Here is a 25,069-nt window from a genome sequence, read left to right as displayed (position 1 = left end):
CTCTTCCTTGTCAGCTACCAAACTTGACCCCTTGTACCTCGTTTGAACTCTTCTGTAATCCCTGTCAGTCCTCTCCCTGACCTACCTCATTGGGAGTTTAGGTTGTTGGTGATGAGGAAGGAGAAAAAGGGGAAGCCCAGGCCCTCCACCCTCTCTGCCTCCACCTGCATCCCTCCCTGGACTGCATCCTGCAGAGTTTGTGCAAAAATATACAACCTGAGATTTCTGTAAAAAGCTGCAGGATAGAAGCTGGGAGACTCAGGCACTAGTCCTGACTTTGCCAGCCACTTCCCCTCTCTAGGCCTTAGCTGGCTTATTTTAAAAGGAAACATAATCAGAAGCTTTCTCACCATGTTCAACAGAATCCTGAGTCTCTACTGACATGATTCTGGCTGCAAGGGACCTAGAAAGGCCAGGCCTTGGAGCTCCTTCCACCACTATCACTTCAGTCACTGCCACCCAGTAACTGGAGTCTGAGCTTCCACCTTCTTATGGTCTTTATTGTGTTTCATGGTATCATTTTCTTATGGTTCCATGGCTTCACCTTTTTTTAAATAATCACTGAATGACACATGCCCCCTTCCAGTTAAAACACACATGCACACAGAACAAGTTATGTTATTGTTCTAGTTATGCAACAAAGATGTATTCTCCTTAAAAAAAAAAAAAAAAGCTGGAAGGTTATTCTTTTCTTTTCTTCCTTTATTTCCTCCCTGCCCCTTCTTTCTTTTCTAAACTCCAAGAAGTGAAAGATCAATTCTGCATGGGAACAGAGCTATGAGGTTAGAAAGCTGAGAAAGCTGAATGGGGCTCTGGAGACATCCAAAATCATACAAAGACTGTGGACTCTGGAGGTAGACAGTGATGGGTCTGAAGCCTGGTTTTGGCACTTTCTAATCTAAGCCTAAGTAGCCTCAGGACCTCTGAGAGTAAACATTTCCTTTTTAAGTTGTCATGAGGTTTGTATGAAATAACATAAGGCACTGCAAACAACCTCTGCCATGTAGGAAACATTCGCAGATGTTCATTTTACTTTCCTCTGCCAAGCAGGTTGAAGCTAGAGGTGCATTAAGGCTTCCCAGATTTGGAACTTCCAGAGAGAGGTCCACACGAGAAAGGGACAAGGTAAGGTGACAGTGGCTAAAGGGATTTTAAGGTGTGGGATTAGGAATGAGGAAGAGGTGGAAAGGAATGAAAGAGAGGGGAAGGGCAGCAGCTGGGAGCTCATGGTGTGAAATATTTGTGGCTCCGAAAGCATGTGGCACATCTCTAGGGCGAGGTCGCCTGCCTGACGGAGAACACTCAGAGAAGGCACCCAACCACTTGAAGCCTTAGGCCACAGGCGCCCCATCAGGGGAGGAGATGCTCCTTAAATCAGTTTCTGATTTGTTTTCAGCAGCCCCAGTGAAAAAAGTGCCTGGCACTTCAGAAACAATTCAAGGAGAGCTGTGGCTTCAGGGAAAGAGCCAGGCATGAAGAAGCAAGACAGCAACCCCTGGCCTTGTTTTTACTAAAATTCATGACGCCACGGTTCATTAGAGCCCAGTAACTAGAGTCTAAGCTTCCACCTTCTTATGGTCTTCATTCTGTTTCATGGTCAGTGACTTTCGCCTTCAAATCTTACCAATTGGAAGTATCTTTACAGGTCCTATGACACGGGCTTGCCCTACAATATGTGTTGACCCATCCGAGCAAAGGAAAGAAGGAGATGTAGAAGTGTGAAGAGGCAAGTGTGGCAGGAGGTACGGGCAGCCGAACAACTTTCTCTGGGAAGCATCTGGTGGTTCCTGAGCCAGAGCTGCTGAGGCCCACCCAAATGCTCCCATGAGGGACTCCCAATTCAGCGGATTGGAAACACAGGACAGAATTTAACACCAACTGTTTACATCAGATGTCAAATTCGGACACAAATGCACAAAAGAGGACTGACATCAGCCCTCATGTGGGCTGAGCTCGCAAACACTCACTCCTCCTCCTCCTCCTCCTCCCTTCATCTCTAACCACATAGAGCCTGTCTGTGTCCTGCTTAGAGTGAGATCCATTAGAATCTCCTGCCTGGGATCAAATGCTACTGACAGCCAGCCTGGCTGTTAATGCCTTGTTCCTGTCACCCTCTCTCTCTCTCCTCTGACCAATGTCTCATAAGCCTGGACATCATGGGGCAATGTCCTGGCCAACACTATGTCAATTGTCCCCATTGAGAGTACTGGATAATTTGGGTTTTATTGCAAGGCAGAGGTTAAGGCTGACTCATGAATCAGACTGCCTGGTGTAGAGTCCTGGCTTGGTTAACATTTTTTTGTGGTGGGGGCAGGGTCTCACTTTGTCACTCAGGCTGGAGTACAGCAGTGAATCATAGTTCATTGCAGCCTTCATTTCCAGGCTTCAAGTGATTCTCCCGCCTCAGTCTCTCAAGTAACTGAGACTACAGGTACGCACTACCACACCTCACACCTGGCTATTTTTTAACTTCTTTATGCCTCAGTTTTCTCCTCGGTAAAATAGGGCTGTTAATATAACCACACAAGGTAGTTGTGAGGATTGAATGAGTTAATACAGGTGGCACACATAGAACAGTGTCTAGCACAGAGCAAGTACTCAAGCTCTTTAAGCTTGGATCCTTATTGAACTACTCTGACTGTGGCTCCCCATCCCAAGGTCACCTGCAGAAGAATTACAAAGAGAAAATACAAGAAACGAAGAAACCCCAAGAAATCCCTCGAGAAGCCCCAAGGAGAGAGCCTTGTTTTGAATTGGTGTGTGTGTGGTAGAGGGGTAGCTTTGAGTAGGGGCAGGAAGTGGCCAGGCACAGCTGTGGGATGATTAAAAAAAGAAAAGGAGCTCTCAGGGTTCTGATTTCTTTCCTTCCACCGCTGTCTTATAACAAACAGTGCTACTCCCTCACTTGCCATGACTGAAACTGTGGTCCAGGTGTTGGTAAGAGTAGCAGCAAAGCACTGGAGATACACTGTGCTTGTGATAAAAACAGCTAAGGGGACAACCCAACTCTAGACAGATGTTCCCCTCCTTAACCCTTATTAGAAAACTGTTAAACCGGCCGGGCACGGTGGCTCAAGCCTGTAATCCCAGCACTTTGGGAGGCCGAGGCGGGTGGATCACGAGGTCAAGAGATCGAGACCATCCTGGTCAACATGGTGAAACCCCGTCTCTAGTAAAAATACAAAAAATTAGCTGGGCATGGTGGCGCATGCCTGTAATCCCAGCTACTCAGGAGGCTGAGGCAGGAGAATTGCCTGAAGCCAGGAGGCGGAGGTTGCGGTGAGCCGAGATCGCGCCATTGCACTCCAGCCTGGGTAACAAGAGTGAAACTCCATCTCAAAAAAAAAAAAAAAAGAAAAAGAAAACTGTTAAACCTCTAAATTTCCAGGGCAGGTGAATCACAATCTACGAAGTGTTTCAGCCAGGCACAGTGGGTCACGCCTGTACTCCTAAAGCGGCTTTTCCCTGGCTGGAGGGCAAAGGGTGAAGCCCTGACATGAAGAGTTATTTTATGAGGCTGAGCCTGACTGACTTGAGAGTTTGGGGGCCTAGGGCTCTCAGTTTTAGGGCTCATTCACCCCCAGCCTTCAACTTCTAAGCTCAATGGCACTAGTATGTATTGTTGGACAGAACAACCTTCATGGCCAAGGACAAAATAGCAAGAACCTGAGTAGCACAACTAATTTAAAAGCACACAACTTACTTGATTACACAGTGTACCTTAAGTGGGAATATGACAACAGATGGACCAATATTTTAAAAGTAGCCCCAAAATCATGCTAAAAGAGATAAAGGGGCTGGGCGCGGTGGCTCAAGCTTGTAATCCCAGCACTTTGGGAGGCCGAGGCGGGTGAATCACAAGGTCGAGAGATCGAGACCATCCTGGTCAACATGGTGAAACCCCGTCTCTACTAAAAATACAAAAAATTAGCTGGGCATGGTGGCGCATGCCTGTAATCCCAGCTACTCAGGAGGCTGAGGCGGGAGAATTGCCTGAACCCAGGAGACGGAGGTTGCGGTGAGCCGAGATCGCGCCATTGCACTCCAGCCTGGGTAACAAGAGCGAAACTCCGTCTCAGAGAAAAAGAAAAAAAAAAAAAAAAGAGATAAAGGGGCCGGGCGCGGTGGCTCAAGCCTGTAATCCCAGCACTTTGGGAAGCCGAGGCGGGTGGATCACGGGGTCGAGAGATCGAGACCATCCTGGTCAACATGGTGAAACCCCGTCTCTACTAAAAATACTAAAAATTAGCTGGGCATGGTGGCGTGTGCCTGTAATCCCAGCTACTCAGGAGGCTGAGGCAGGAGAATTGCCTGAACCCAGGAGGCGGAGGTTGCGGTGAGCCGAGATCGTGCCATTGCACTCCAGCCTGGGCAACAAGAGCGAAACTCCGTCTCAAAAAAAAAAAAAAAAAAAGAGATAAAGGAAAATATTACTAATATGACACCAGGACAAGAAAATGTAAAGAACAAACAGAATATCAACTATAAAAAGTATAATAGATGACATTTTTTTTTAATTTAGAAAACAAGCAGATATGTTATATATGAAAAATTAGTCACCAAAATAGAGCACACAATAGATTTGAAAATTGGTAGAATACATACAGCTGGGAAGCAAATTAGGGAATTGAAAAACAAAAGAGAGAATATCTCCCAGAAGGAAAAAAAGAAGGCAAAGAAATAGAAAACATAAAAGAAAAACTGGAGGATATGGAGGATAGTATGTTTATATTCAATTGACAATTTTTAAAAAGAGATATGAAGGATAGAAGTAGAAATGTTTTAGTTAGGTATTCCAGCACTTTGGGAGTCTGAGGTAGGCAGATCACTTGAGATCAGGAGTTCAAGACCAGCCTGACTAATGCGGTGAAACTCTCTCTCTACTAAAAATACAAAAATTAGCTGGGTGTGGTGGCACACACCAATAATTCCAGATACTCAGGAGGCTGAGGCAAGAGAATTGCTTAAACTAGGGAGGCAGCAGCTGCAGTAAGCCGAGATTATGCCACTGCACTCCAGCCTGGGCAACAGAATGAGACTTTGTCTAAAAGTAAATAAATAAATTTAAGCTTCAGGAAAGAAAACATCTCTGACTTATCTGGAGAAGTACAAGAATTTATGCTATACTTTTGCAGCAAAAAAAAAAAATTATGCTAAAGTTGAAACCTTTCATAATACACATCAATACACATTCTTTCAACATAAATATGCAGAAGATTCTAATTGTAATAAATAGTATTATGTAAATTAGCTACAAAAACAAGAAAAGTTTAAAGAATGCTTTGTTGATATTAATAAATTTAGAGTTGCTTTTTGTTAATATTTATACATTTAGAGTTGGTTTTCAATTTACACAATATCTCTTTGAATTTCAAGTTAATAATGCTGAATTGACACAAGAGTTAGTGAATTTACTTAACCTGGACAGATGTAGTTTCAAAACTGACATGTTTTTGCTTCAAATTCAAGTCAATTCTGCTAATAAATATGACTGATACGGCTAAATGAGGTAGTTTTGTCAGTTTGCATGTAAACATTAAAGAAAAATACTTTTTTTGATACTTGATTATTAGAAAACTTTTAAGTATGCTTGGAACAACTTAGGTATATGAATCAACTTTTTCAACTGTGCATTTTATGAAATCTAAATACAGATTAAGTATTTCTAATGAAAATTTACCATCCAGATTGAGATATGCTATAACGGTAAAATACATACTGGATTTTGAAGTACAAAAAAAGAATGTGGGCCAGGCACAGTGGCTCATGCCTGTATTACCAGAACTTTGGGAGGCCAAGACAGATGGATCACTTCAGCTCAAGAGTTCGAGACCAACCTGGCCCACATGGTGAAACCCCATCTCTACTAAAAATACAAAAACTAGTTGGACATGGTGGCGCATACCTGTAATTCCAGCTACTCAGGAGGCTGAGGCAGGAGAATCACTTGAACCTAGGAGGCAGAGATTGCCATGAGCTGAGATTGAGCCACTGCATTCCAGCCTGGGTGACAAAGCAAGACTGTCTCACAAAAAAAAAAAAAAAAAAAAAAGACTAACATATCTCATATTGATGACATGTTGATAATATTTTGGGTGTATTGAGTTAAATATTATTAAAATTTTAAATAATTCACACATACTAGAAGCATTACCCATTATCCAAGAACACATATAAACAAAAAAATACACATTAAAAATATTCAATAATTGTCTATAGTGGGTGTGGTTTGGATGGATGGGGCAATGAGATAAAGGAAAATAAATTAGTAATTAGGCCGGGCGCGGTGGCTCAAGCCTGTAATCCCAGCACTTTGGGAGGCCGAGGCGGGTGGATCACAAGGTCAAGAGATCGAGACCAACCTGGTCAACATGGTGAAACCCCGTCTCTACTAAAAATACTAAAAATTAGCTGGGCATGGTGGCGTGTGCCTGTAATCCCAGCTACTCAGGAGGCTGAGGCAGGAGAATTGCCTGAACCCAGGAGGCGGAGGTTGCGGTGAGCCGAGATCGCGCCATTGCACTCCAGCCTGGGCAACAAGAGCGAAACTCCGTCTCAAGAAAAAAAAAAAAAAAAAAAAAAAAAATTAGTAATTAAACAAGAAAGGCCTTGCATGGACCACTAAAGAAAGAAGGCCATAAATCAAGAGGATGATTAACCCAATCCTCTGTATATAAGATTCCTTCCCACAAAGAAGGGAGGAAAAAAAAGCAGTGAATAACCTGAAGGCTCAATAACCCATAAGGGCCCAAACACCAAAGATGAAAGCAGAAAAGGAGGGGAAAGGTGTCTAAAATCAAAGTTCAAAGACCACAGTAAAACTAGCTCTCGCAACACTTTCTTTTTATTTATTTATTTTTTGAGACAGAGTCTCACTCCATTGCCAAGGCTGGAGTGCCATGGTGCAATCTCAGCTCACTGCAAACTCCGCCCCCCAGATTCAAGCCATTCTCCTGCCTCAGCCTCCTGAGTAGCTGGGATTACAGATGCCCACCACCATGCCCAGCTAATTTTTGTATTTTTAGTGGAGACAGGGTTTTACCATGTTGGCCAGGCTGGTCTTGAACTCCTGACTTCAAGTGATTCGCCTGCCTTGGCCTCCCAAAGTGCTGGGATTACGGTATGAGCCACTGTGCCCTGCCAACAATTTAAATCATCCCCTCAAACTTCATTTCCTTGGCTGCTTTAGCATAGGTGGAGAATGCTATATGTTGGATTCATTGCTCAATTGTTTAAATGGTTGAAGCTCATTTCTGTGCTGCAATCAAGGCAACGCTGTCTAGTGACATATGCGTGAACTGAATTCTGTGAGAAGGTGCTGGGAGGGGCCCTGCCTAAAGTGGGTTAGAGTCTACCTAGGGATCTAAAGCAGAGGGCAGGATAGCTGGTGTTTGGTACAGATTTATAGTTGCAAAGCAGCAGAGAGCAAGTTGGAATCCTCACCAGTTATCCAAACTGCATCATCCCAGATATGCTAACAGCTACAAGGGACTTCAGAGGTCCAGAGAGAAATGGGTGACTTGCCCAACATCATACTGACTGATGACCAACGTGAGACTAGAATGCAGGACTCTAAGACAGCAGTGGGAGCTGGCAGAACTGACACAGGGGTTCTCTCTCAGAAAGAAGCCTAGCGTCCAAGGGGGCAAGGAAGCAAGGAAACATCGATGAAAGAGATGGCCCTGAAACACAGCATGGGTAGCTTCAGTAAGCAAAAAGAGGCTCAGATCCTTAGCAGGTCCTCTTTCTCAGCAATTGGGGATGTATTTTTAACGATAAAGATTATTCTCTTTTCTCAGTTTCCCTTTCCACCGACTTCCTCTTTTACTTCTTGAATTCTGACTTCCTCTCTAGCATACCACCAGTCTTCCTCTCTAGACTTCCTTGTGACTAGATCTAGTGTGCTTGTCTTGGGCCTTCTCTGCTACACATGTAACACCAAAGTTCTGCCAACTCTCCTCTCCCTCATTCAGATTACTCTCATTCATTCATTCAAATAACATTTATTGAGGCCAGGCACGATGGCTCATGCCTATAATTCCAGCACTTTGAGAGGCCAAGGCAGGTGGATCACTTAAGTCCAGGAGCTCAAGACCAGCCTGGGCAACATGGTGATACCTTGTCTCTACAAAAAACACAAAAATTAGCCGGGTGTGGTGGCCCATGTCTGTAGTCCCAGCAACTCCAGAGGCTGAGGTGGGAGGATGGTGTGAGCCCAGGAAATGGAGGTTGCAGTAAGCCAAGATGGCACCACTGCTCTAGAGTGTGGGTGACAGAGACTCTGTCTAAAAAAAAAGGCCGGGTACCATGGCTCACGCCTATAATCCCAGCACTTTGGGAGGCCGAAGCAGACGGATCAAGAGGTCAAGAGATCGTGACTATCCTGGCCAACATGGTGAAAACCCTTCTCTACTAAAAATACAAGAATTAGCTGCGTATAGTGGTACACGCCTGTAGTCCCAGCTACGCAGGAGGCTGAGGCAGGAGAATCGCTTGAACCCGGGAGGCAGAGTTTGCAGTAAGCCGAGATTGCACCACTACACTCTAGCCTGGCGAGAGAGCGAGACTCCGTCTCAAAAAAACAAAACAAAAAAGGGTTTACTACAACTAACATGTATTGAGCACCTATAGTATGCAGGTACTTTTTTTTTTGAGACAAGGTCTCACAAAAAGCTGGGATTACAGGTACTCATTTGTTAATGTAATGCCTTGTAAAATCTTTGTGAAACTATTTCTCATTATATTACAACTATGTATTCATATGTCTGCATCCTCTACACCAGTGAGCTCCCTGGGGCCAGGGATGGTCTCTTATTCATCTTAGTAAAAGTACCTGCAGGCTGGGCACAGTGGCTCATGCCCATAATCCCAGTACTTTGGGAGGCCAAGGCGGGAGGACTGCACAAACGAAAGAGGGTTCACAACTCAAAGACTGAATTTAGTTCTGACTGAAAACTCTCTCCAGTCCCAAATTCTTTTGCTGTTTTTGTGGGGTTTGTTTGTTTGTTTTGTGTGTGTGTGTGTTTTCTTTTTTAAACAGAGTCTTGCTCTATCTTTCCGGCTGGAATACACTGGTATAATCTTAACTCACTGCAACTTCGAACTCCTAGGCTCAAGAAATCCTCCCACCTCAGTCTCCCAAGTAGCTAGGACTAGAGTCATGCACAACCATGCCTGGCTAATTTTTTTTTTTCTTTTTTTAAAGAAATTAGGGTCTCATTTTGTTGCCCAGCCTGTCCTGGCCTCAAGTGAGCCTCCTGCCTTGGGCTTCCAAAGTGCTAGGATAACAGGCGTGAGCTACTGCACCTGGCCAAGCTTCACGTTTTCAATTAACCTTTGGATATTTTTCATCTGAGGCTCTCCAAACTCAGTCTAGTTTAAACCTAGATCAGCCTTTATCTCCCAAATCACATACCTGTAACACAAACAAAGTCTATCAAGGCAACTATGGTGTATACTCAATACTAAAATATAATCAATCCATATTTAATACATTGCTCTGCAATTTACCCAGAGAAAAATTAGGCTGCTTAGAACCTAGTTAGAAAAGAGAGCAGCAAAGAACCTATTATTGGGTGGCCCTCCACTCCAGGCGCTACAGAGATTTTTTATCTAGTAGTCAGGAATATACGTCACTCTGAGAAAAAAAAAAGACAATAGCCACTAAGATCATTAAATTTACCCTTTTTGTTCTAAGTCTGTACTCGGCAAGCAGCCTCTGGTTAGAATTTGAATGCCTTCAGGACAAGGAATTGGATAAGAATATTTCTCATTTTAAATCAGTAACTCAAAACTGTTTAAATTTTCTATCTTTTTCAGATTCAACCATCTAGAATCCCAGAATAGTGAACATTTAGAGTTGCCCAGAGTCCCTGGCAGCCTCTCTGCTGCATTCCCAGGCCCTAGTCTTTTTCTCCTCCAATGCACATAATCCTCAGCTGTTAGCATAATCTTTCTCAAATTCTGTTCTCATGAGGTCACCCTCCAGCTCAATGATCATCAACAGCTCCTTAGGTCTATTTTATTAAAACTAAAGTCATCAGCCAGGAACCCAAAGGTTTTTATCAGCTGTCTCCAACACCACCATTTCAACCAAGCTTATACAGCCTCCAGTCCAGACAAGCTAATTTGCTTATAGTCTCCTGCCTTTATTACGGATGCTCCCTGACCCCCAATTAACCCACCGTCAGTTGAAAATATCAAGTCAAAAATGCATTTAATACACCTAACCTACCGAACATCATAGTTTAGCCAAGCCCACCTTAAACATGTTCGAAATACTCACCTTAGCCTACAGCTGGGCTAAGTCATCTAACACAAATCCAATTTCATAATAAAGTGTTGAATATCTCATGTATTGAATACTGTACTGAAAATGAGACACAGAATGGTTGCATAGGTATTTGAAGTACAGTTTTCACTGAATGCATATTGCTTCTACACCATAGTAAAGTCAAAAAATCATAACTTGGGGGCTATTTGTAGTTTATTTATTTCCCTGTGCTTTTGAGTAAGTCCTAGTCTTCCTAGTCATAGGCCATTTAGCACATCTCAGAGCTCATCTCAATCAAGATGCATTTTCTGATTAGCCTCAATACTTCAGATACTGCCTTGACTTTAAATCCCTTAACGACTTAGATGCAAGACCAGCATATTCTCTGGGCCCAGAAAGGGAAAGTCAAAAAAAAAAAAAAAAAAAAGCATCATGTTTAGATCAGTGAGATAAAATTAAGCAGTGAAGTCATTCAATCATCAGATATTTCAAAAATATTTATATATTTATAATACTTTAGTATATTTGTAATATTTGTGTGAAGCATTGAGCTAGGTGATGGAGACATAATAGTTAAGTCAAGGTCCCTGCCTTCAATGGAGCTTAAATTAGACAAATATGATTAAAATGCCATATATAATATTAAAGAAAAGAGCAAAGATCTCATGAGAGCAAATAACAGGGTGGAGCTAAGAATTTAGATTAAGGCCGGGCGCGGTGGCTCAAGCCTGTAATCCCAGCACTTTGGGAGGCCGAGGCGGGTGGATCACGAGGTCAAGAGATCGAGACCATCCTGGTCAACATGGTGAAACCCCGTCTCTACTAAAAATACAAAAAATTAGCTGGGCATGGTGGCGCGTGCCTGTACTCCCAGCTACTCAGGAGGCTGAGGCAGGAGAATTGCCTGAACCCAGGAGGCAGAGGTTGCGGTGAGCCGAGATCGCGCCATTGCACTCCAGCCTGGGTAACAAGAGCGAAACTCCGTCTCAAAAAAAAAAAAAAAAAAGAATTTAGATTAGGTAGGTCTAGGAATATTCTGAGGATGTGATATTGAAGATTGAAGCTGAGGCTTGAAGAATAAACAGAATTTAGCTGGTCAGGCCAGGCATGGTGGTTCACACCTGTAATCCCAGCACTTTGGGAGGCCAAAGTGAGTGGATCATGAGGTCAGGAGTTTGAGACCAGCCTGGCCAACATGGTGAAAGCCTGTCTCTACTAAAAATACAAAAAATTAGCTAGGCATGGTGGCAGACACCTGTAATCCCAGCTATTTGGGAGGCTGAGGCAGGAGAATCGCTTGAACCTGGGAGGCAGAGCTTGCAGTGAGCGGAGCTTGTGCTACTGCACTCCAGCCCAGGTGACAAGAATGAGACTCTGTCTCAAAAAAAGAAAAGAAGTTCCATGTAGGGGCTGGGTGCAGTGGCTTATGTCTGTAATCCCAGCACTTTGGGAGGCTGAGACAGGGGACTGCTCGAGCTCAGGAGTTCGAGAAGAGCCTGGGCAACATGGTGAAATCCTGTCTCTACAAAAGATACAAAAAATAGCCAGGTGTGGTGGCATGCACCTGTAGTCCCAGCTCCTTGGGAAGCTGAGGTTAGAGAATCACTTGAGCCTGGGATGTCAAGGCTACATAGTAAGCCTCCAGCCTGGGTGGCACAGGGAGACCCTTTTTTTTTTTTTTTTTTTTTTTTTTTGAGATGGAGTTTCGCTTTTGTTACCCAGGCTGGAGTGCAATGGCGCGATCTCAGCTCACCGCAACCTCCATCTCCTGGGTTCAAGCAATTCTCCTGCCTCAGCCTCCTGAGTAGCTGGAACTACAGGCGTGCGCCACCATGCCCAGCTAATTTTTGTATTTTTAGTAGAGACGGGGTTTCACCATGTTGACCAGGATGGTCTTGATCTCTTGACCTCATGATCCACCCGTCTCGGCCTCCCAAAGTGCTGGGATTACAGGCCACTGCGCCCGGCTAGGGGACCCTTTAAAAAAAAAAAAATTCCATGTAGTTGGAAGGTGGAATATAAAGGAGAGATGGGTAAGATAAGGCTGAATAAAGAGGCAGGTACCAGACCTTGGAGGACCCTGTAACACAGAGTTCAGACTATATCCTGAAGATAAGTCCTGAATTTAGGGGGTGGGAGAAGACAGGGAGAGAAGTCTTAACATGATCAGACTTATTTTTGGAGGTAGTTATGAAACACACAGGAAGAAACATGAAGGTATATTTAGGAGGTAAAATTGGTAGGTCTTGTGACTAGATGTTGGAGTTGTAGAGTCAAAATACGCCACACTGAGATATGCCACTTTGGCATAAGGATTATTTTGAAAATAGCGTGGAATTAAAAAATAGCGTATGCAAGAAGAGCACTCTGGCCTTCCTTTTTCTTCCTGATACCAGGAGACAAAACTCTCATGTGAAAGTTGCCCTCCTTATACCAGAAGAAAGCCATTGTTATCACCAGAGACAGAGCTGAGGCTGAAAGAAATCTGTACAAACCCTGTTAAACTAACCCTTATCTAATCCTCTGGGCAATGGAAAAGATGGTGATGTCTTAAACTGGGATAGAAAATATTTTAAGCACGGAGAATGAGGCATTCCATTCCGAACAAAGTACCTGTGAGACATCCAGATAGAGATGTCCTGTTGACAGTCACTTGGGCCTGGAGCTCTAAGAAGTAGTCTGACTGGAGACATAAATTTTGAAACCATTTGTAGAGAAGAAACTGGGGCCACAAGAATGGATAGGGGCTGGGTGCAGTGGCTCATGCTTGTAATCCCAGCACTTTGGGAGGCCGAGGTGGGTGGACCACCTGAGATCAGGAGTTTGAGACCAGCCTGGCCAACATGGTGAAACACCATCTCTACTAAAAGTACAAAAATTAGTTCAGCATGTTGGTGTGTGCCTGTAGTTCCAGCTACTTGGGAGGCTGAGGCAGAAGAATTGCTTGAACCCAGGAGGCGAAGGTTGCAGTGAGCCAAGATCACGCCACTGCACTCCTGCACTCCAGCCTAGGTGACAGAGTGAGACTCCATCTCAAAAAAAAAAAAAAGAAAGAATGTATGGGTTTGCCTAGGAAGAATGTGTAGGGTAAGAAAAAGGCCTAGAACAGGTCCCTGAAGCACTCTTAACATTAAAGGCGCTGGCAGAGGGGCTGCAAAGGAAACTGATTTAAAAACAGAGCAGCAGGCCAGCAATGGTGGCTCACTCCTGTAATCCCAACACTTTGGAAGGCTGAAGTGGGCAGATGACTTGAGGTCAGGAGTTCGAGACCAGCCCAGCCAACATGGTGAAACCCCATCTCTACTAAAAATACAAAAAATTAGCTGGGTGTGGTGGCGTGCACCTATAACTCCAGCTACTCAGGGGCCTGAGGCAGGAGAATCGCTTGAACCCAGGAGACAGAGGCTGCAGTGAGCCAAGATAGCACCATTGCACCTCACCCTGGATGACAGAGCAAGACTCTCTCAAACAAACAAACAAAAACAGAGCAGTAGGAGGAAAGCTAGGAGATAGTGTCATTAGAGAAGCCAAAAGAAGGAGATGATTTGACCAAAGTAAACATGGTGAGGGCGGGGTGGGGCTCGGGGGTGCGAGGTCAGGTAAGGAGGCCATAAGACCACATGCAACAAGGACAGAATGAAGGCTGCAGACAAGGAGGACTGAAGGACTTCAGGAGAGTACAGTTACTCCGGGCTCTGTTTCAGTGGGACCTACATCTTGCTGATGATACCACAGCTAGCTTTTTGAATAGCTCCCTAAATGCCAGCCTTCAAATCTGACTGAATACGAAATAGACCAAGAAGCAGGCTAAGGAGAAAAAATAATTTTCCAATTCCAGTTTTGGAATAATGCTTGTTGTAATCCAACTCTACTCACTAGCCAAACATATTGGATAATGGATGACAGCAGGATGCCCAAGTCCTTGACGAATAGTGAGTTTAAGTAGGTCAATGAAGAGCAGAGAAGGAAGTAAAAATGCTCCAAAATACCCCGGCAAAGTACTTCAAACAATATGGCTTTGCTGTGGATGAGCAGAAACCACAATAGATGTATTAAGCTGGTCAACAACAGTCAGAAAGGAGATGCTCTTTTTTATTTCATTTTAAATTTTAATTAATTAATTAATTAATTTGAGACAGAGTCTCTCTCTGTTGCCCAGGCTGCATTGCGGTGGTGTGATCTCAGCTCAGTACAACCTCCGCCTCCCAGATTCAAGCAATTCTCTGCCTCAGCCTTCCAAGTTGCTGGGATTCCAGGCACCTGCCACCATGCCCAGCTAATTTTTGTATTTTTAGTAGAGATAGCGGTTCACCATCTTGGTCAGGTTGGTCTTGAGCTCCTGACCTCGTGATCTACCTGCCTGGGCCTCCCAAAGTGCTGGGATTACAGGCATGAGTCACTGTGCCTGGCTGATCTTTTTTAGGTTAAAAAAAGCTTTAAGCAAATTCTAAACCTATGAGCCAGAGTGCCAAGCATCAGAGACTCTTTAAATGCTGACTCTAGATCCACATTTTCACATACAAAGTATCATCTTTATGTATCTTCTGTGGTAAGTTCCTACATTTAGGTTTACAAAACTCTGCAGCACACATGCAAGACTTGGGTTGGCAGCAGGTTGTGTAAAAAACAGCTGAGTCTGTAAAATTACCACACAAGTTTAGCATGAGCAAACAGTGACATGTGACTGCTAAAAATGTAAATACGACTGTAGTCCACTTTAATAGACGTGTCCAGATAATAAAAATAGTCCAACTGCATTCTGAATTGATTAGAATAAATCTGGAAGGCCGGGCACGGTGGCTCAAGCCTGTAATCCCAGCACTTTGGGAGGCCGAGGTGGGTGGATCACGAGGTCAAAAGATCGAGACCATCCTGGTCAACATGGTGAAACCCCGTCTCTACTAAAAATACAAAAAACTAGCTGGGCATGGTGGCGCGTGCCTGTAATCCCAGCTACTCAGGAGGCTGAGGCAGGAGAATTGCCTGAACCCAGGAGGCGGAGGTTGCGGTGAGCCGAGATCGCGCCATTGCACTCCAGCCTGGGTAACAAGAGTGAAACTCCGTCTCAAAAAAAAAAAAAAAAAAGAATAAATCTGGAGTACTGTGTTCAGTTAAAAGGGTCACATTTTTGGCCAGGCACGGTGGCTCACAACCTGTAATCCCAGCATTCTGGGAGGCTGAGGCAGGCAGATCACAAGGTCAGCAGTTTGAGACCAGCCTGGCCAACATGGTGAAACCCCTACTTAAAAAAATACAAAAACTAGCTGGGCATGGTGCCTGTAATCCCAGCTACTCAGGAAGCTGAGGCAGGAGAATTGCTTGAACCCATGAGGTAGAGGTTACAGTGAGCCGAGATCAAACCATTGCACTCCACCCTGGGTGACAGAGCAAGACTCTGTCTCAAGAAAAAAAAAAAGGAGGGGTCACATTTAAAGAGTGATAGCTCTTACTCTTCCCCTCCTTTCCATTCCCAATGTTAGATGCTCTCATCTCACAGCTAGCATGGTAGATTGTTTCCAAAGATGACCCAACAACCCCTCCCATGGCCCATGCCTTTTGTGGTGTTACTTTGCCAATCTTCTTATTAAGAGGTAGACTCTATTTCTCCTCCTGGTGAATACAGGGTAACTCTGAGTCTTACTTTGACCAACAAGAAATGATGGTCACAGGTCTAGGCCTAAGGGGCCTCACAGCTTCTATTTTTGCCCACTTTGTTGCCAGCCACCAAGTCAAGAAGCTGGAGCTAGACCACTGACTGACAAGAGCCCATGTGAAGAGAAAAGTCATGTGGAGGAGAAATGAAGCACTCAGCCAGCAGCTAGCACTGACACCCTATACATGTGAGTGAACTCATCTTGGCTCTTCCAGCCCTAGTCAAGCCAATGCTGGTGATGTCCTGTGTCTGTGTGATTGTCTAACGTGGCAGTCACTAGCCACATACAGGGCTACTGAGTCCCTGGAATGTGGCTAGGGCATCTGAAGATTTCATTTTTAATTTCATTTTCTTTTAACTTAAATTTTAAATAGCTAGTGGCTACTATATAGGTCAGTATAAACGTCTGTTACCACCCTAAGTCATCCAGCATAATCCTGCTAAAGCAACTGGGCACAGGGCAGTCAAAAATCACCTTAGCACCTGCCCTTTGAGGGGCTGTAAGTACATACACATAGACAAGAGAAGGCAGTGGAGAAGGATGCAGTGTAGCTCTGTCAGCCTTGTTTTAACAAATGAAAGAAAAAGATCTCCCTCCAACATCACCCAAAGGAAAGGAGTGACCCATTCTAACAACGGCATCTGCATAAAAGGTGGGAACCACAAAGGGAAATTTCCAAGCAACACAATATATCACGAGTCCACATCTAGCTTAGAGAACTCCTGACTAGTAAAGTAACCTTTAAAAGCTGTCTTCCTCATCTGCTGAAAAACAAAATTTCAACAGTTCCCTGGTTCACTTTTTTGGGGGGAGAGGAGGGACATAAAGGAAATATGAGCGTCTACAGTGCGTGCTAGACACAGCCACGTTTGTGATACATCGAATTCTCTTAATCCTTTTTTCTCTCTCTCAAACTAAGCGAACAGAATTTCAGAGTGGTTGTAATTTGCCTAACGACCTAGGACTTGTCAGTGCTAAAGATAAAATTCCAAACCAGGCCTCTGAATTTCCGACCCCCTACTCTTTCTACCACAGCAGAATGCCTCTCCCATCAAAAATAAAACTTTCTAACGGCCTATTGAGCGTTTCCGTGATCTCTCCACCTAAGTACTTCCAATTAATGCCTTCTTAGCAGACTGATCTCATTTTTCTTCCCTCCACTTAATCCTATAGTTCCTTTTCCTCTAATTCTACCCATCCTTCAAACTTCAGTTTAAACTTTTTTCCTTCCATAAAACTTTGCTCAGTTTAACACAATTTCCCTCTCTGAATTTTTGTATTATTTATAATAGGCACCACATAATATAGCGCTGTTTCCTGCTTTTCCCTTAAATAGGCCTTAATCTCCTTGAAGACGAGCCATCCTTTATTTTCGGGGAGTGGCAATCTTCCCAGATTTCTTTAGTTTTCCCCCAGAGCCGTGAGTAGATACTTCTGGAATGGACGAATGATCTAAACTCAATAGACAAATACTTGTTGATTCATTAGAGTCAGCTCCAAACTCTGCTGTTTTACCCTTTGCTTTATAATCTACCGCACACCAATTAATCCAGAAGGGCCGACTGGCGACTCCACACTGCAGCCCCGCCACGTAACGCTCTCCGCCCGTTCCGTCACGCCACGCCCAGCCTGCTGGTTGCTGCTTGGGCGTGGCCCAGCCCTAGGACGGCCGATTGGGCGTGGTGTGCGTGGCTGAAGGCGTGGCTGAGAAGAGGAACTTACGCTCAGGGTCAGACTCGGTAGTTTCCGGTAATCCTCGACAATTTCCGGCAATAATTTTTTCCTCGTCGACCCACCTCGGGCATTTCCGATATACCTCGGGCTTTTCCGTCTGGTTCCCGCTCGGCTTTCTCCACTTCGGGTGTTTCCGTGTCCCGCTCGGAGGCACTCGGCAACGCTCGGCCTCCCCCATCCCCCGGTAACGGTCGCTGGTGAGTTTAAATGAGCCGGGGCTGGCCGGGTCGGAGCCGCTAACCGGGGGGGCCTGAGGCGCTGCAGAAAGTGATCCTCGAGGATGACGGTGCTGCAGGAACCCGTCCAGGTAATGATAACTCTCTTCTCTGAGGCCCGGCTCACAGCCTCTGTCGGGAAGCAGCGTAGGGCCACTCCGCGGCCTGGTGCGGCCTAGGCCGGGCTGCTTCTCCCGCCTCCCCTGCCGCCGAGTCCTGCCTATGCTTCGTCAGTTCGGAGGCCTTGGCCGCAACCTGAGCCGCGTTACCTCGGGCCCTTCGTTCCTTTCACCCTTAGTGTAGGCGGCTTCGTTGAGCATAACCGCCGTTCGCGTCCGAGCCAACGTCCGGCCAGCCCTTCCTGTCAGTCCAGGGGCCTGGCTGGACCCGGGGTGGGGGAAGAGGGTCTGAAAACGCTCCCCGGACGCTCTCTTGCCTCCACGATGACCGAGAAGCACATTTGATCAGAGCTTGGATGATGTTAGCGATGGTGGGGCAAGTTTGCGGAGGTTTTTTGTTGTTGTTGTTTTTGTCTTACGTGAGAGGGTGGAGGGGACGAGTAGGATCGGTCGTTTTCGTACTCATTTCTATTTTGGTAGCGGACTTCCTAGCCCACGTCGCCTTTCTCGGGGAATTTCCCACCGGACAATGACGATTGGAGAAGACAACTCCAAGCCTCAGGGCGGAGGTGCAAGCCCCTACACCGGGGCGGCGGGTGGAAAGGGCTCCTCTGGGGCGTTTTCACCCTCGGTGAGGGGCATCCGGAGCATTTTGTTGTGCGTGTTTGCAAGGCACTCAGGAAATGAAAGACAAAAAATGTGTTTTCTGTCCGTTTCGCCGCCCTTACACCAAGATTTGCTTTGACTCCCCGTGCTGTGTTACATGAGAGAAACCCTATTGGGTTTTGAGTATGTGATGCGCTGCCAAGTCATTCCCCCCGCCCCCCCGCAGCTGGAGAAACGGACTCTTTTGTGCCTTGGGAATGGACCAGGTCTGGGAGACTTCATCCTACCGTGTGATGTTTGCCTTGATCAGAATTGACCTCTATCAACTGCTGTCATTGAGTCATGGACTTCATTTTGAAGTTACAAAGCAAACCCATTTTTATAAATTCCTTCATATTGCCCTTAAAAGGCTTGAGGTATCAAATAGTAAATGTTTTAACATACCACTACTTTCCTGTTTATTTAATTTTTCTTCACAGCATGAAATACTCATTTCTTCTCCAGCTGTTTACATGTAGCAGCTATTAGTGTTTGAATTCATAAAACGTAAGATTATACCTTATGAAATTTACCCTTCTGTAAATTGTATCAGTTCTTCTAGAGCGATTTCCATCCAAATTCTTCTTAACGGTATAACATTTCTTTAAAAACTTTTTTATTCCATGGCTGTAGATAAGGTGATTATATATACATAATTTTTTTAGGCCTAGCATGAGCTTAAATAGATAAGCAGATTACTCAAGTTGTTTAATTTCTGTTGCATATCCTTGTAATTTCATTTTAATAATTAATGAGGTTTTTTTGTTTTGTTGTTGTTGTTGTTGTTTTTTGCTTTCTCTGGCTCCAGAAGTCTTCTAAACTGATAAACTAGTTGCATTGACAGTCTATAACCACCGTTTAATAATTTCAGACATTATAAAAGCGTGGAAAAGAAAAGAAATATGTAGCCTATTTCGAGATGATACCCATGAGGTTTCCTGTTTGTACTTAAAGTACTCTTAGCAGTAATTATACACTTAGATATTTTTAAGGCTTAAAGGTCAAATTTGCCTATTTTTCCCAGTAGCACTGTTCACTAGATTTTTGAGATAGCGGTAGAAAGCTTTAGGATATGACTAAGTGAGATTTTTGGTTGTATAGTATAAGAAGCAGCCATTCAAGAAGGGATGATTTGGAGCAGTGAGAATAACTAGCAACTTTGGCAACAATGATAAAGATCAATGATCAAGGATAGTGCTGCAAATGGGAAAGAATTAGTAAGTAAGAGAATAAAAATAGGACAGATATAAAAATACTGTCTTTAAAAAAAAACTATGATGACAGATTGCATGTATTTGGAAAGCAATGAGAATAAGTTGGAAAATTGTTTTCTTTCTTGGAATGCCTCAGAGTTGATGTACTAGGCATAGGAAGAAGTTGACAGAAAAGATGAACAACTATTTTCTGCATTTTTTTTCTTTAAAGTTTTAACATAGAATGGCCAGTCTGATATACCATATATGCCTAAATTAAAACTCTGTCTCAAATTACTACCTCTCCGAAGAGTATTACATTTGAGTCCTCACAAAAATCTCACATATGAGGCAGAAGTTCTGTCAGTTCTTTTATTTTTAATGGTAACTATTTGGAAAGACACACTAGCTTGAGTGACGTCAGTGAGAGCTTTTTGGGTATTTATAAAGTCACCTGATGAAATTGGTATTTAAAAAAGAAGCAAAGAGATTTTATATAGATTTAGCAATTATTCCTAGGGGTAAGACTTCACAGAGGTGTTGGATGAAGTTGTAAATAAGCCTTTTGAAAATCGATTTCATAAGCAATATAGCAATTGGGTATTATATACATGATATTGTTTTAGAGATCGTTACATGGTGAAGGAGTACTTTTGGCTGGGGGTAAAATGTTGAGGGACAACATCTAACATGGATTCAAAGAGTATGGATCTTTGAATGAGAAGTTTAGATTTAATGTACATTGGTAATGAATAACTATTAAATGAGCAGAAGAGTTTTTGAGCAGAGGAATTATGTAATAAAAGCACCATTCCCAGGTTAATATCTGGGAATATTAATCTGTTGCTATTGGAAAAGGAAGAAGGGACAAGAGTTAGACATACAGACTAGTAGAATAATCCAACTGCGTGATAATGTAGACCAGGGCTTCTTAATCTGGACACTGGTGACATTTGGCACACAAGCTATTAGTTTGTTGGAAGCTGCGCATTGTAGACTGTTTTGTAGCATCCCTGGCTTCTGCCCACCAGATGACCCCTCCATTTGTCACAACCAAAAATACCCTGTAGACATTGCTAAATGTTGGGGCGTTAGTTGGGAGCAAGAAGGCAAAACTGCCTACAATAAGAACCACTGATGTGCACCTAAACTAAGTCAGTGTCCTAGAAATTAGATTATAATGTATAATAAGAAATTTCAACTGTGATTTTTTTTCTTCATATCTTCATACATTTTCTGAAGCCATTATTATCTGTTTCTTTTAAAGTCTTTTTAAAAAGGCAGCTGACTGGGTACAGTGGCTCACACTTGTAATCTCAGCACTTTCATAGGCTGAAGCGGGCAGATTGCTTGAGCCAAGGAGTTCAAGACTAACATTGGCAATATAGGGAGAACCTGTCTCTTTAAAAAAATAAAATTTAAAAAGTTAGCTTTTTTGACAAAAACAGGAACATAAAATGTATTAAAAATTTTGACAAAAACAAGAACATAAAATATATTAAAAATTTTGACAAAAACAAGTATAAAATTTTTTTATAATAAACTTTCTGTAACAAAAAATGTATGGTGATTACATGTAAGTCTGAGTATAACTTATAGAGGTTTGTTTCTATTTAAAATAATATATTTAAGAATAGTTAACTGGTAAGGAATTTTGCAACTTTAAGCTGTTGGTTTATTTATCTTTTAAATTAGTGCAACTGGGGACTAACCCATTAATCAGTCGGATTTCTCTTAAATATTTTTTGACGGAGAGGAAGAAGGAGTGTTGTTCTTTTGGCTTCATAACTTTCTTGTAGCAGCGTTTCATCCATCTGGCTTTAATTTGTAGAACTCTAGCGGTAATGCACTGGGTATTGTTCTTTAGGGGAAGTTCTACGCCATCAGTTGGGCAGAGGAGCTGGTTTTAGCTGTGTTGGTCATCAGCTACTACTTATGTATCGTGCCTTAGATAATAATCTGTTCTCCCCTCAAACACCCCACAAGAGACACCATCAATCAGGAACTTAGAGTGAGCAAAGTGGGATGGAAGCTGTATGTGGGATTCTCTACATGGCAGGTTTTTTCTGATGCTTTTAAGAATTGGTGATAAAGGAATGATGTTCTGAGCAAAGCTTGATTTTAAATCGGAAATGGATGGAACTCTTGAATATGATACCTTTTTTCCTTGATTTTTTTCCCCAGCTCCTACCCGTCATTTCTTTAAAAAGACAGAAAAAATTTCAAAGTTCTAGGATTTTATGACTTTAGTATATGAGTGAAATTTTCCTAGTAGTCCATAGTATTAAAATGGCTTGTAAGGGCCGGGTGCGGTGGCTCACACCTGTAATCCCAGCACTTTGGGAGGCCAAGGCGGGTGGATCACAAGGTCAAGAGATCGAGACCATCCTGGTCAACATGGTGAAACGCTGTCTCTACTAAAAATACAAAAATTAGCTGGGCATGGTGGCACGCGCCTGTAGTCCCAGCTACTCAGGAGGCTGAGGCAGGAGAATTGCTTGAACCCAGGAGACGGAGGTTGCGGTGAGCCGAGATTGCGCCATTGCACTCCAGCCTGGGTAACAAGAGTGAAACTCCATCTCAAAAAAAAGAGAAAAAAAAAAAATTGCTTGTAAATCATTTGGGTCTTTTGTGGCTTATATGTTGCAAAATCAGCAGTTGTAGCAGGTATGCTGATGAGATGTTATACAACGGAAGCTACGTATTTCTTGAATTTATATTAAGAGATTGACAAGGAAAAGGTTTTAAGTGCTTAATGTGTGACCGTCAATATACAAGGAGCATTATAAATGGATCATTTTATTTAATCCACAAACAACTCCAAGAAATAAACTCCATCTATCAGATGAAGAGATTGAGGCTGAGAAAAGTTGAGTATTTCCCACAAAGTCCCACTACTGGAAGTGCTGGCAGACAAATTTGAGCATGTCTCCAAACATCAGATCTTTGGTATCTTCGTTCTATTCACCATTTTCTTTAACTTACAACAAAACTAAACATGTAGGTTCTTGGGAAATCCCAGATTTTATAAAGGAGTAATTAGATGGTAATTATTTGCATAATAAACTAATAATTCTATTTATCACAGAGTTGCTTTCAATAGAGACTCCCAGAGATCCTTAATTATTAGATATACATCCAGGAATACAAAGAAACTTAATACTAAGACTAACGTACAAGAGTGTTAACAGTGGAAGACTGCCAGAAGTTAAAGATCATTTGTTTATTCATTCAACATATATTTACTAAGCACCTGCTTTAAAAGCACATGATAGATGCTGGGAGTATAATAGTGAGCAAAAACAGACGTAGCGCCTACCTTCTGGAGTATATAATATGGTGAGGAAGACATCACTCCCCTAGATTAATACAAAATTACAGCAGTGGCAAGTATTACAAAGGAAAGGTACTTGGTGCAATTAGAGCATATAATAATGGTGCCTAATCTCATCTTTTTCCTTGTATCTAGATAGGAATGATAAAGTTTGACATCTTTGAGACTTTATAAAATTTAAGCTGTATAAACGAAGGTTAAACAAGAGGCTCTGGAGACCCCAAACTAAGTTTATTACTATTCTTTCTTGAGGAACTAGAAAGGGCTGTCATTTACTACTTTTATTTTTTAAAATTATAATTAATAATACTTAAAGCAGTATTAACATTTGCTTATTTGTTCAACAAAATTTGTTGAGCCTTTACTGTATCTAAGGCATATATAATTTAGATGTACTGGTACAATGTTAGCTAGTGATTAGTAACCAGATTTTACTGGTTTCCATTGTAACCATATTAAATCATTCAACAAATTATAAACTGGTGTATGTGTTAAAAATAAGTAACACTTGTGTAATGATCAGGTGTGAGCTTTCTCAAAAGTAGTTTATTATTAAAAATGATTTGACATTACCTAGTAAAGATGAACATGTGCATATTCAACAACCCAGTAATTTTATTTCTAAATACGTATCCTAATTTGGAGAGATTGTTTTCGGCTTTTTTTTTTTTGAGATGGAGTTTCGCTTTTGTTACCCAGGCTGGAGTGCAATGGCGCGATCTCGGCTCACCGCAACCTCCGCCTCCTGGGTTCAGGCAATTCTCCTGCCTCAGCCTCCTGAGTAGCGGGGATTACAGGCACGCGCCACCATGCCCAGCTAATTTTTTTTGTATTTTTATTAGAGATGGGGTTTCACCATGTTGACCAGGATGGTCTCGATCTCTTGACCTCGTGGTCCACCCACCTTGGCCTCCCAAAGTGCTGGGATTACAGGCATGAGCCACTGCGCCTGGCGTTTTCGGCTTTTTTTTTGATGGGAGTCTTGCTCTCACTGCACTCCAGCAGCTGTTCACAGGTGTGATCATAGCCTTGAACTCCTGGACTCAGGCAGTCCTAGCTCAGTCTTCTGAGTTGCTGAGACTAAAGGCTCATACCACCATGGTGCGCTAGAGAGATTCTTAAACATGTACCCCAGGAGATGAATCTAAGACTTTTGCAGCATTGTTGTAATTGCAAAAAAAAAAAAAAACACCTAGAAATAACCTAGATGTCCACATGCTGTAAAATAGATAAAATACATTTTGGATTTTGGTATATTTATACAATAGAAATATTATTTATTCAGCAGTGAAAATGAACTCTAGCTACACATATCAAGAATGAATTTTCGGGCCGGGCGCGGTGGCTCAAGCCTGTAATCCCAGCACTTTGGGAGGCCGAGGCGGGTGGATCACGAGGTCAAGAGATCGAGACCATCCTGGTCAACATGGTGAAACCCCGTCTCTACTAAAAATACAAAAAATTAGCTGGGCGTGGTGGCGCGTGCCTGTAATCCCAGCTACTCAGGAGGCTGAGGCAGGAGAATTGCCTGAGCCCAGGAGGCGGAGGTTGCGGTGAGCCGAGATCGCGCCATTGCACTCCAGCCTGGGTAACAAGAGCGAAACTCTGTCTCAAAAAAAAAAAAAAAAAGAATGAATTTTCAAAACATTTCAAAAGCAAATCATAGCAGAATATATACATTATGATTGTATTTATTTAAAGTTCAAAAACGGGAAAAGTAAATGTTTTAAGGATGATACGTACAAATGTATGAAATTGTGAAGAAAACCAAGAGAAAGGTCAATAAAATTCAGTGTGGTGGTTTCCTCTTTAGGGCAGGAAGAGGTTTTATTATCAACAAGGAGCACACAGGGAGTTTCAGAGATATTTTATTTCTTAAGCTGGGTGGTGAGTACCTGGGTC

The 25,069-nt window shown here is 43.0% G+C and overlaps 2 protein-coding genes across 12 annotated transcripts in view; one reads left to right on the top strand and one right to left on the bottom strand.

Annotated features, from left to right (window-relative positions):
- MYL4 (myosin light chain 4) overlaps positions 1-17,786 on the bottom strand; it is a 36,961-nt gene extending 19,175 nt beyond the window's left edge. For 3 of the 5 annotated variants that reach the window (XM_039476187.2, XM_074388809.1, XM_010330274.3), the window contains exon 1: positions 17,650-17,786. The gene's annotated coding sequence lies outside the window, so the exon portion shown is untranslated. Of the gene's footprint in view, positions 1-85; positions 103-5,905; positions 6,008-17,649 lie in introns of those variants that run through there. The other 2 variants (XM_074388808.1, XM_074388806.1) reach the window with 2 other exon arrangements.
- A 92-nt stretch (positions 17,787-17,878) lies between these two features.
- The window catches only part of CDC27 (cell division cycle 27), a 71,632-nt gene continuing 64,441 nt past the window's right edge, over positions 17,879-25,069 (top strand). For all 7 annotated transcript variants that reach the window (XM_074388803.1, XM_039476186.2, XM_010330275.3 and 4 more), the window contains exon 1: positions 17,879-17,968. Coding sequence is in view for 6 of the 7 variants with exons in the window: in XM_039476186.2 (XP_039332120.1) it covers positions 17,942-17,968 (27 nt within the window). In the remaining variant the exon portion in view is untranslated. The remainder of the gene's footprint in view (positions 17,969-25,069) is intronic.

The sequence above is a fragment of the Saimiri boliviensis genome, chromosome 17 (genome assembly GCF_048565385.1).
Source record: "Saimiri boliviensis isolate mSaiBol1 chromosome 17, mSaiBol1.pri, whole genome shotgun sequence".
Classification (NCBI taxonomy): Eukaryota; Metazoa; Chordata; class Mammalia; order Primates; family Cebidae; genus Saimiri; species Saimiri boliviensis.
Note: the sequence above shows the minus strand (reverse complement) of the source record. Positions and strands in the feature narration are given on the sequence as shown.